General features: G+C 52.8%; 1 protein-coding gene across 1 annotated transcript; it reads right to left on the bottom strand.

Annotated features, from left to right (window-relative positions):
* Window positions 1-1,752: 1,752 nt before the first annotated feature.
* NKRF (NFKB repressing factor) lies at window positions 1,753-11,499 on the bottom strand. Its single transcript, XM_063170635.1, has 3 exons — window positions 11,297-11,499; window positions 6,606-6,727; window positions 1,753-4,598 (listed from the first exon to the last, which is right to left on the bottom strand). The coding sequence occupies exons 1-3, from the start codon at window positions 11,497-11,499 to the stop codon at window positions 2,605-2,607; spliced, it is 2,319 nt and encodes a 772-aa protein (XP_063026705.1). The 3' UTR covers window positions 1,753-2,604.
* Between the last annotated feature and the right edge of the window lie 1,252 nt (window positions 11,500-12,751).

Genomic DNA, 12,751 nt, shown 5'->3' with positions numbered 1-12,751 from the left:
TAGGCAAGAAGTGTATAACTGTGCTTATTTAACTGGGCTGCCAGCAGCTGGTGTGGGGGGAAGCTCCAGCACTGTGATATTTCCTCCTGTGGGCAGAGGCGTGCCTGGGGCAGTGCAGGGGAGGGGCAGTGAGGGGGAGACAGGGCTGGCTCGGTTATTACAGGAATTGAATTTCCTTTCCTCCTGTCTTAGCAGGTGGAGAACAACATTTATGATGAGTGGCAGATAACAAGAGCTGGTTTCTGTACAAGTAGCTGGGCTCTTCCAAAAAAATTAATCCAGATCTGTGCCTGCAGTGACAGTTTGTACCCTGCAACAGCCTTGGGCCTTACCTGGAGCAGCTGTAATGCCACAACCCCTTCTGAAGGAACCAAGGCCCTCTAAAGCCACAGAGGCCCTTGCAGCATTCCCACCATTCTTGTGTTTGTTTCACTAGTTTAAAAAAAAAAAAAAACCAAAACAACAGAGTGGACTCGTACTGCAGCCAGAAATGAGTGGCACAGAGCTGCCAGAGAAAATCAATCAGGCAAGGCCTTTATCCACAGGCTCCACCCTGGCCCCCTGGTGCCTCTCCTCAAGGCTGAGGCTCTGCAGCCCCCGGGCACAGTGACACTGCCGAGCCCCCAGTGTGGCACAGGGGTCACAGCCAGGACAGGACAGGAACAGCCTGCACAGCCTGCCTGGGCAGCTGCCCCTGCTGAGCTACCTTGACTACAGTGAGGCCCCAGCTCTCCCAAAGGAGGCATTTTGCATCATGAATAGCAGTGGAACTCTCACTGCCTTCCTTGGCAGCACCAAGCTCCAAGCACCTGGTGCAGACCCAAGCTGGGGAGGAGGAGCTTCATTTCTTCTTTCCCTAGAAAGTACCAGGCTTCTTCCACTCCTACAGCACCATCTGCTACAGTCCAGTGTTCATGAGAGCAGAATTCAGACACAGGGAGAAGAAATACACAAAAACCAACCACAAACAAAAGGGAAAAAAAAAAACTACTTTCAGAATTTACTGCTATATTATTTTTTCACAGCAGCAGGAAGTTGTTACCCAGCAGAGCAACCAGGCAGAAGCTGTGCTGCAGCCAAGCAGAGAGGAGAGGACTCTTGCTCTCTGCTTCCTGAGTCTCACCTGCCAGGGCAGCCTCTCCTCTTCCTCATCACCCTGCAGGGATGAAAATCCCTCTAACTGCTCAGCACCAGGACATTCTGAGGTCAGACATCCTCACCTCAGCCCTGAGAGCATTTAAAAACAAAATGGAACAAGAGGTGGGAAAAAAAGTAGAGGAAGGTGTCATGATTTGGAGAGGCAAATATAAGCAGCAGGAAACACCAGGTGATGGCTGAGACACGGCAACAGGAGAGCTGACAGAACCACTGCACTAGGGCTGGCTTAGCAAAGCATCTGCAGCCCCCACTGCTGACACAATGAGCAGCATCTCTAGGCACACCTCACTCCTGGCTCTTCCAAGGCCAGCTGCTCTCCTTTAACCTTCCTAAGCATGAAGGGAGAGTTCTCCAAGGCTCACAGAGCACCGTGTCCTGTAACCCTGCCAGCAGGCAGTGCAGATGGAGGTCAGAGGCTGCTTCCCCATCAAAGAAGGGAGTGCTCTGCCCTCACAGTGACATAAGCCAGTCCTGGAGAGCTTCCACACTCACACGTGGTCAGAGCAAGGCCAGAAGTTTCCTGGGGAATCCCCCTCACCAGACACAAGCACGGGTACAGGGATGGAGCAGAGAAATAACCAGGCACACATTCAGTTTTGTTCAGGATTAAAGAGCTGATATTCCAAGTAAAAAAATAAGTTATATAACAGTCCCCACAAGCTACATGAGCATCTTTGAGCGTGGGCTCTGCATTTACCTCCAGTTTTTATATTTCACACTTCACCATGGTATCTGCACATGTCAACCGTTCTCCAAGGTAGGAACGCTGGAATTCTCTCAGTCCCATTCGCTGGCAGTGAAGGCGCCGTCAGTGACTCTCAGAATGGGAGACTCAAGGTAGAAATCTATGAATAAAACTACCACTAAACTGGTTAAGGTTTACATACTGTACATAAACACAGCAGAGACAAGACCTTGATATATGTATTTCTCAGGAATAATCAGTTTGCACACTTTTTTAATACAAAGTGTGACAAAACCTTTTTTTTCCAGAAATAAAACTTTATTTTTGTTGTAATTAATACCAATTTTACATACAAGTTTATGCCCCCAGACTGCATTTCCTTTGCTTTTTAAATTTTTTTTTAAAAAGGTTTTTTTTTTTCTCCTTCCTTGCTCAAGAAGAGCAAGGGACCTATAATTTTAAATGATGTCAAATTCCTTCGTGTTGGACATGTGTGTTTGCTATTACAAAACTAGTAAAATGTGAAGGAACAAGTAATATCAAAGACACATACAGGAACAGCACTACTGCTTTTGGGTTGTGCTAATGCGCTCGAACAGAATTCGGTCGATTCTAAACACCGAACAACATTTCAGAAATTATATTGCCAAAGTAAAAGACTTTAATGTCATTATTTTATTACCCACAAGAAAAATGCAGCATCTCTTTCTTTAGTCGAGTGTCCAGGAAACTCAGTCTCTGTTCAAAGGGGACACCTCACCTCAGTTTGCTTGGGGCATGATAAGCTCGTAATGCCCAACCTGGCCCTCCTGCTTCAGCTGGTCTAACAGATCCTCCTTGCGCCGCTTCCTGCTCACCACCAAGTATCTGTTGTGTCCCTGCCCGTGGGATTTACTTTTAAGACCGTATTTTTGGGCAATCTGATGTATCTGCTTCCGCTCATCCATGGTCAGTTCTCTAGAGAAAGTCAAGTCAATGTGACTGTCTGAACGTGCATAGTTTCGAATGATCTCTTCAATATCTCTCTTAGCGATTCTGTTCACCCTTTCCACATCAAGCCCAAGTCCTTCCCTTTTGAACTGCTCCTTTACTGAAATAGGCTCCCTAATCCCTTCACCATCCTTCCCTAGGCCACCGCCTGTCCAGCCCATCTTTCTTAAAATTTGGTTCCCAATGTTGTCTTCTTTGATCTTCTGTTTGAAAGCCTCTTCTGCTGATCGACCTCGAATCTCATTTCTGGAGATGACGTCTTCAACAGCGCCTTTCTTCAGGTTATTAACAACAGTTGGCTGAGTCTTTTTGAGGATTTTCACGGCTTCCTCTGCTGCCTCATGCTTGACAGATTTCTTCACTCCGACTGCTTCTGCAATGAATTCATCTTCAAGCATCACCTTGCACTTCCATCGCATGCCTGTCATCCTCTCAAAGACGTACTCCACCGTCATCTTGTTGAACTGGGCCGTGTCGTTGAGGGTGCACACCGGGTTAGTGGAGTTCTCGTAGATCACCAGGTCCTTCAGGTCCTTCTTCCTCCCAGAGCCCCGTGATGAGCAGCCCACTTTCTGCACCTGGGTCACTTTGAGGGATGCTATATTGGACTGCATCTTCTGCAGGATTTTCAGTGCCTCCTCAGCTGCTGCATGCTTGCTGGTCTTTTTTGTGCCAAATCCCTCGGCCAGGCAGTGATCTTGGAGATACACCTGACAACGCCACGAGCGGTTGGGCATTAATTCATACTTATATTCAACAGACATTTTGTTATATGAGGCAGAATTGTTAAGTATTCCTATTGCATCGCTGGCATTCTCTGTGAGGACAAAACTAGTCCAATCTTTGTTGGCATTTGCGGAACCCTTTGTGGATTCAGTACCGGGCTGCATGGGGACACAGTCCCTGTTGGCAACTACGAACTCCTCGTGAGGTTTGAGAGCGGGAGGGAAATCTGGGCGACACACACCTGCCTCACACACCACCAGGTCCTCGTGGTAGGTGTGCTTGAACTTGCGCTGAACGACTCGAACTTCCACGGATTTCTTCAGCAGCTTCACCGCCTGCTCGGCGGCTCGGTCCCGGGAGCCGTTCTTGCTGCCCGCGTAGCCGGTGGCCAGGTACACGTTCTGACACCGCACCTCGCAAGCAAAGCCGTCTGTCAGGAGCTTCTTGCTCTTGGGCAGGTCAGCAGGGGCAATCTCTTTCAGAGGAACATAAATATATTCAGGGTTTGTCTTGCATGCCTGAATTGAACGCGTCAAAAGATACGTGAAGTTAATTTTATCCGTCCCAGTGTTTGCATCTGGATTAGTAAGGTTTTTCCAGACAGCTGCTGACAGTTTCTCCATAAAGCTCTGCTTCAGCATTATTGCTGATGGAGGGAAAGTCTCTGATGCAGGTGGGGCAGTTGAAGGGGAAACAGAAACCTGCACAGCATTGCTTGTGCTAGAGTCCACACTATTCACAGCCTTCTTGGCTGCTGCTGCTGCTGCTGGGCCTGTAAAGCCAAGCCCAGCTGAGCCGGAGAGCTGGGGATTCGCCTCTCGTGCATTCACAAAAGAATTTGTACAGTTTTCAGCTGGCTGTGCCATGCTGTTTGTATTTGCCTCCTGGTTCACCTCCTGCCTTTGGTTATCCATTGAATTGTCCTTCTTGCCATCCTTCTCAGCGCTGGTGACAAAATGTATGGGCTCAAAGCGAGGTCGCACTCGGAACTTGGGCACCACCTTTTTCGGTGGCTCGGGAGTCGCTTCTGGCTCTGGACCTATGAGATGGAAGAATATTACACAGTTACCAATATGTGCTATGACAGGGAGACTGTTTTCAGAAAGTGATCTGCAAGAGGAGCCTGCAGGCTCTGAACACAGGACTTGCATTCCATAGCCAAAACCCAAAAGGTTTCCTTCCAAAAGACATTCACAATTCATCAAAGATAACCAGTCATTCTTGTGCAGGTCACTACAGTGGTATTTCCACTTTCACAGCTACCACACAAAAATCTCTACATATTTGGTCAGATGACACTGCCTTCCAGCATTGCCCACTGACCCATCTGGTCATTTCTGAAGTGAATGCCTTCAAATCTACTAAAATAAGTAAAACTATGGTAAACAAGACAGAACACCACAGCAGGACTAGAACCTGAGCTCTGACTCTGCTGCAGGGTTGCAGGATGATGTCAGATAAACTACTTTATCATCCTGTCTCCTCATCTGAGGTGGAACACAGTGGTACCAAACCCTCCTTTCCAAAACACACGGGGCTGTTACTGACTTAATAGGAGCACATCTTCTCTCAGTGTAATTGCTTTGGGCTAAAGGGCAGCAAACATGAAGAAATCTGCCTGAGCCTCAAGGGACATGCAAGAATTGAGGGCCCCATTACTGACTGACCTCTTGTTTCTGCACCAGAAGAAATGCAAATGAGAAAGACTCTCCTGGCATGCACAGCTACTGCAGAGGGGGAGAATCAAATAGCTGACAAGCAAATATGTTACATCTAAGAGATGGTTACACAGGGCTTCTCCTGTGGAAGATTCAGCACCCACATGCTGACGTGGTCTATGTGTGTAATTTCATCAGAGGAGCAAAAGGCCAGCTCAGTGCTGGGAAGTGGTGCCTAATCCAGTGGGAATGTGTTGGCCTTCTGTAGGTCAGGCTGTCTAGACACCAACCACCACAGCACAGGTATCACCACCCAGCTCACTGCAGTGAAAACAACACCTGCACACAGCACAAACAGCCCTTCCTCCCTTCCTACTGAAATCAGGTGACAAAGCTCAAACAGCCCTTCCTTCCTTCCTACTGAAATCAGGTGACAAAGCTCTTACACATTAAATCCTTTGCCCATCAGTTTTGATGAATTATGGCAAGGTTTGCATTTCTTCCCTGTCTGTTTTTGATGGCTGCACTGCAGCAGCACCTAAAGGCTCTTGCCAGCAGAACAGCTCATTGTGCCGTCTGTGCAACAAGCCCTGGAGAACCCTCAGGGCTGCTGCCTGTGACAGACAAAACACACAAGAACAGCCTCTCCTCAGCTCTGCAGCTGGCCCATGGAAGCACAGAAAGACTCCTGGCTGGCAAAGTAAGGGAAGTAACTTTGGCAGAGCTAGAAATTCTACCCAAGCCCAGAGGAGTCCTGTGCTGCCGGGCATTTGTGCCTCCCACAGGCACTGCTGACTGACACAGGGGCCTGCACAGATCCCGCCCTCTCCAGAGCTCTGAAGGTGCCACGGAGCAGCCAGAACGGAGCCACTGACCTGCCAGCACTCCCTGCCTGCTGCATGTCCTGCACTGGGAAGGCTACGGCTGGAACACTGATCCCTGAGACCATGGACTGGGCTGACATATACAGCACTCTTCCAGGCCCAGCAGTGGTAAAAAAAACCCCAAACCACACATTGTGCTTACTCCCCATCCCCTCAAAGCTCCAAGCAGGCTGTAACTCGAAAGCAATGAGGTGAACATCACTATGTACATGTACAACCCTTCCTGGGGTCAGAACATCACACCTCACCACAGCACACGAAGGCACACAGGTATCTGATTCCAGACACCAGTCCTAGAAAACCAATTACCTGATAATTGAAATGAAAAATGGTATTTTCCTAAGCAAAGACAGAATGTGTGTGAATCATGCACATGGCAGAGGAGGGGGAGCTGCTCTGTGGCACACTGGGTCCCCCTGCTCCCAGAGCTGCCCCCAGACAGGGACAGGGACAGGGACAGGGACAGGGACAGGGAAGGGTCAGTGGCACTGCAGGTGTACTCACTGTCCGATGGAGAGCGGTATCTCTTCAGCTTCTTGCTGGGCACCAGCTCGTAGCACCTCGTTTCCCCGATGTCGATGCCTTCAGCCATCTTGAGAACCTTCTCCATGACCTGCACTCCGTACCTGTGAGGGGCCAAGGGCAGGAAGGAGCTCAGAGGCAGCCCCAGGGGCAGCACACAGGCACACACAAGCTTTTATTGTGTGCAAGAACTAAAGCTGCCTGAGGCACAGCAGCTGTGCAAGGGAGATGCTCCTCTGCTCCTGCTGGAGCAGAGCACAGCACTGACCACTGTCCCCCTGCCACGGACACACAGCCACACACCAGCTCTGCACAAACCCACTTCTCATTAAGCCAGGCAGCCACCACACTGACAGTGTTCTAAACTGAAATTTAAATACATTATCTGACAAAATACAGAATTTGGCAGAGCTGCCAGGAGCACTACTGAACACTGGGGTGTGAGGGAGGAGCAGCAGCTTCAGTGAACCAAGCACAGGAGCTCAGAGTGGCACTGGAGTGGGGCAGCAGCCAGAGCCCGCACGTCACCAACACCACGACTGCCCTGTCAGGTGACACAGGCACTGCTCAGCCTTCATCGACCACTCTTTAAAAAGCCAAACTAAATTCTGGCTGGGTGCTGTAACCGAAATGTTTTAGGTTCCTGAACCACGAGAGAGGTGAGATGCCTGTGACAAGCTTAGAGCAAACCCTGACCCTGCTGCAACACCCACAGCTCCACACAAGCAGGACATGCATGGCACAGCCCTGTCCCCTCCCTTGAGGCCTTACACCCCCCACCAGCTCAGTGTTCCATTGCTCTGGGGATCTGTCACACCATTTCGAGCTGTTTGCATGGTGAGGCTGAACAGGAAAGAAACCCAAACCTTTCTCTCCAAGGAGAGCCCACAAACACAGCCTGACAGCAGCCTCTGATAGCTTCACACCATGGTTCAGAGAGGAGGAAGAGCAGTGCTGCACCTGTTCCATGGTATGCCCACCTTCCAAAGCCAGAAAGCATCTCTGGGCACTGCCCACAGACAGGAGCCCACAGCTGTCCCAACAGCCAGGGCTGCAGTGATTTATCTGCACCAGCTTCTAAATACTGCTCTTCCAAGGACTCTGGAAATCTACTCAAGCTCCACTCAAGAAAGGCTTGTTCTGCTCCTGATTTAAAGGACCAGGCAGAAATTAGATCCATATAAACTCCTGGGAGAACTCTTGAGCACAGAATACTGCAGTCCCTGCTTCACCAGCACAGCGCAGCCCTCAGTGGAGGCAGTGGAACTGGGAGTGGGAAGAAAATTCCAGGAGGGATCAAAGGGAGATGAGATAGTGGTGATACCCTGCTGTGGGTTAGGATTTTCCTTTTGTTTCTTTCTCTCACGGAATTTTGTCCCACCTGTTACTAAGAGAAAATAATGACCAGTACTTAAGAGAGACTAAAGAAATGACCAAGGTGGGGGAAGTATTCAGCTTGCTACTCCCATACCTGGGGTTTTTTTCTCTTTGGAAGGGCAAAGACACCACGAGATTCTGGCCAGGGGTGAGGGGCTGGGCTCAGCTCCTCTCACTCCCTCGCCGTTGGCACGGGAGGAGGACAGCCCAGCCCCGGCGTTTTCTGCACTGTCTGGGGCTTTTTTGCTACACTTTAACCCTGCACTCCGCGTCACCCAACCCCGAAGCTCCCGCTAGGGCTGCACAGTGTCTGTTACATTTTATTTTATTTTGTTTTGTTTTCTTTGCCCCCCGCGGGACCCATCGCCCCCCCCCCGGCCGGGAGCCAGCAGCGCCCCTGCCGGCCGGGCCCGGAACTGCACCGGGGGCAGCGCGGCTGCGGCAGCGGGACACGGGGACAGCGCGGACACTGGGGACGGACAGACAGTCTGGGGTGTGCAGAGACACTGGGGACGGACACAGACAGTCTGGGGTGTGCAGAGACAGTCTGGGGTGTGCAGAGACACTGGGGATGGACACAGACAGTCTGGGGTGTGCAGAGACACTGGGGATGGACACAGACAGTCTGGGGTGTGCAGAGACACTGGGGATGGACACAGACAGTCTGGGGTGTGCACACACACTGGGGACGGACAGAGACAGTCTGGGGTGTGCAGAGACAGTCTGGGGTGTGCAGAGACACTGGGGACGGACACAGACAGTCTGGGGTGTGCAGAGACAGTCTGGGGTGTGCACACACACTGGGGACGGACAGACAGTCTGGGGTGTGCAGAGACACTGGGGATGGACACAGACAGTCTGGGATGGACACAGACAGTCTGGGGTGTGCAGAGACAGTCTGGGGTGTGCACAGATATTCTGGGATGGACACAGACAGCCTGGGCTGTGCACACACACTGGGGATGGACACACACAGTCTGGGATATACAGAGACAGTCTGGGCTGTGCACACACACTGGGGATGGACACACACATTCTGGGCTGTGCACACACATTCTAGTAAAGAACTGCTGCTCCCTTCCCCATACCTCTGCCTGAAAGCCCTGCAATTTCAAAGTTATAATAGTTCAGAAGGACAGAGGTTGTATTTTCCATTCCAAGGGAGGTTCCTGCCTTCCTTCAAACCAGGACATATCCCCATCCTCTCGCAGCCAAGGGGAGAGCAGTGGGAATCTGTTTCTCTCCCTGAGTTACAGGGACACGGTGACATTACCTGTGATGGGCAGTGTCCATTTCCAGCAGGGTGCAAGGGCAGTGTCAGATTTGACACCTGTCATCCTTCACAAAGGATGGAGACCTTTGGGGCTCATATTTCAGCTGAGATCACTCAGTCTCAACATGTGTTTGTCTCATCTGGCAGAGGATCCCAGTGCCTCCAGTAGCTAACTGGAGTCTCCCTGCTGTGACTTTCACAGGTCACCCCTTGTCCTGATCCTGTAACTCTGGAGCACAATGCTTTCCTGCACCACTGCCCCCATTCTCAGCCACCTTTAACATATCTGGGAACAGGAGCACCTTCTCTCATCCACACCTAAACTAATGAAGCCTTTTATTTAACCCCTTCCTCACAGACCATGTGTTCTGAGCCTTCTGGATGCTCTCCCCATCATCTCCCAGCAGAACACTCAGTTTGATTTCACAGCAAAGCCTCTGATCTGTTCTTCCCAGAGCCACAGGCTGAGTTGGAAGGGTCCCACAAGGATTATCGAGTCCAAGTCTTGGGTGAATGACCCACACAGGGACTGAACCCACATCACTGTCATTATCAGCACCCTGCTCTAACCAGCTGAGCTGCTCTGACAAACAGCTGGCAAGAAACCAGCATTAGGAAAACAAAACAAAACAAAACAAAGCCCCAAACCAAACACCAGCCAACAAACCTAAGGGAAAACAACTAAAATCCCTCAAACTTTGAAGCTATTTACTTGATGAATCAACAACATCTCTTCCCAAACACCAAAGGCAGTTCCAGGGAATGCTGCAGGACCCTTCCTGCCCCAGGCAACTGTAAGTAAAGCTAGAATTGTTTTAACAGTACAGAATGTTCCCTGCAGTGCTCCAGCCAGGCACACCAGCTCTGGGGAAACATCTTCACTGATAATGGCTCCAGACTGCATCCTGCCCAAATCTCATCTCCCCTGAGAGCTGCAGGTGAAGGAGTTCATCACAGAAAGGATGTGCACTGACAAACTGCAGCGGTTTTTGGGATTTGAAACCTTCCCACAGAGTTTCTCCCTTCTATTAGCAGCACCCTGTAGCTGATTATTGCACCATTCCCAAAAGCCCTGGCACAGAAAAGGTCCCCATTAAGACAGCACACAAACACATTAAGACAGACCACTGTATGTGACTGTATATGAAGAATAAAAGTATATACTCAATTTTAACATATTGCTCAAGCTTTGGAAATTGGAACTGTTTAAAATCTATGTTAAATTTTGATGCTTGCAGGGCAGAAGAGTTTAGTACTTGACTCAGGAAAAAAAAAGGAAACAGGCAGATGTGTATTTAAAGATACTGATTTTGCTCTGTAGAGATGACACAAAGTATTCCCCCACAAGGCTGCGGGATGGAACATTATTAAAAGTCCATCTCTGTGCCACAGTTTGCAGAAGTTGGTGGTTAAGCAACTGCTTCCGTCCAGCTGTAAACAAAACAATCTCATCATTAAAGGGTCTGTGAACATGGGTGACGTTTGTGCAGATCTGCACAGCCTGGCTACGGCAGGAACGGCTGGATGAAAGGATTCCCCTTCCCTTCTCCACAAAAGGCTGAGCCTTCAGGGACTGCACAGGCGGCTTTGTGCTCCCAGGGAAGCTCTCTGCTCATTTAAATGACACAGCACCGCAAGCTCAGCGAGTCCTGGGGGCGGGACATCAAGAACCACTTGCAGAACATCCATGAACTTTTCCAGCGGCTTGCTGCCCTCCACAAACACACACCGGCACACTCGAGCGAACAAACCCGGCCAGGGACAGAAGCTCTCTTGCCTCAGCCCCTTCCCTCCCACCTGTCCTGCGGCTCCTTTCTAAAGCGCATCTGGGGCCGAGGTTTGGCGCCCACGGGAGCCCGAGCCCGTTCTCCCGGCGGGGGCTCCGGTCCCGCTCCGCTTCACCGGCTCCTGCCCGCGGCACGGCCCGTCCTGCCGAGCGCCCCGAGCCCCGGTGTCCTGCGGGCACCCCGGCTGACAGCGAGCACCGAGAGCCCGCCCGAGCCCGGCGGGAGCCCCCGCTCACCTGCAGCCCATGAAGACGTGGTTGGTCCAGAGCACGGAGAGCGCCAGCAGCTGGTCGATGGCGCCGCCGGGGTACGCGGCGAGGTGGCGGAGGATGAAGCGCCGGCGCAGCGCCCATTGCCGGTCGGTCTCGTTGTACTGCCGCCACTGCTCCAGCGCCGGCTCGTTCTCCGCCTCCGGCTGCGGCTCTGCCGGGGGCGCCATGGCGGGCAAAGGCCGCGGGGCCCAACCCCGCCAGGGGCGCGCACCCGCCGGGCCCGGGCGCGAACGGCGGGACCAGGCCCCACGTGTGGACCAGGCCGCGGCTCGCTGCGGGCCGCCGGGAAGCGCCGGCCCGGCCCAGCCTCGGCTCCGCCGTCACCTGCCCCGGCCCGGCCCCGCTGGCTGGCGGCCCCGCCCCGCAGGCGCCGTCCCGGTTCCGCTCCCGGTTCCGCTCCCGTCACTCGCGCGGGGCCGAACGGCGCGGCCCGGCCGGCGCCGAGTCACGTGGCCGCGCGTCACGATCGCGCGAGACGCCGCGAGAAAGAGCCGCCATGGCGGGGCCAGCGCGGCGGCCTCAGCGCCCCCTGGCGGCCGCTGCAGGGAGCGGGGCCCCACGGGCCTCACGGGCCCTACGGTGTCCGCCCGGTTCCCCCGGTGCCGCCCTCCCCGGGATCTGCCCCATCTGCCCCAGGCCTTGCCGAACAGCCGCGGCAGGGGCGGCGCTGCGCTGCCCGCGGCAGGGATCCGCCATCCCCACCGGGCTCCGGCCTCCCCGTGACCGCCGGGGCTGTGCGGAGCGCCGGGCCCAGCGAGCGGCGCACACACACAGACAGACACACAGACACACAGACAGACACACAGAAACACACATGCACACTCATACCCACGCACAGCTGCTCACACCCTTGCACACTACTCACACTCACTCACACTCGTGCACACCCACACACACACACACACACACACACACACACTCACTCACTCGCTCACACGCTCCCCCCACCATCCTTTCCTCTGTTCCTCCCCCTGCCAGCCCTGCTCGTTCAGCAGCCCCAGCTCGTTCAGCACCCCCAGCCCGTTCAGCAGCCCCAGCCCGTTCAGCACCCCCAGCCCGTTCAGCAGCCCCAGCTCGGGCCTGTCCCCACACCCTCAGCAGCGCAGCCCTGCCCAGCGTGTGCTGCACACCCCAGAGCAGCCAGAGACACAAATGGATGAGTTGTTAAAGTGCTGCTGCTCAGAGCAGCTGAAGAGAGGAGGAGGAAGAGGACAGGTCATGTGGATGTGTGTAGCTGCATTATCTCAGATTGAACAACTGCTCCCCAAAACTCAGCCCCCATTTTACACCTATCTGCTTGCTGCCTCACCTGTTGCAACCCTGCAATGCACTTACATGAAAGCCAAGCAAAAGCCCAAATTTTAAACTAAATACCAAAGGGCCAAGTAAGTGAAATGCACAGAAAATGAGAGGAAAAGC

The sequence above is a fragment of the Melospiza melodia genome, chromosome 16 (assembly GCF_035770615.1).
Source record: "Melospiza melodia melodia isolate bMelMel2 chromosome 16, bMelMel2.pri, whole genome shotgun sequence".
Lineage (NCBI taxonomy): Eukaryota > Metazoa > Chordata > Aves > Passeriformes > Passerellidae > Melospiza > Melospiza melodia.
The sequence above is the reverse complement of the archived record's forward strand: the minus strand, read 5'-3'. Positions and strand labels throughout refer to the sequence as shown.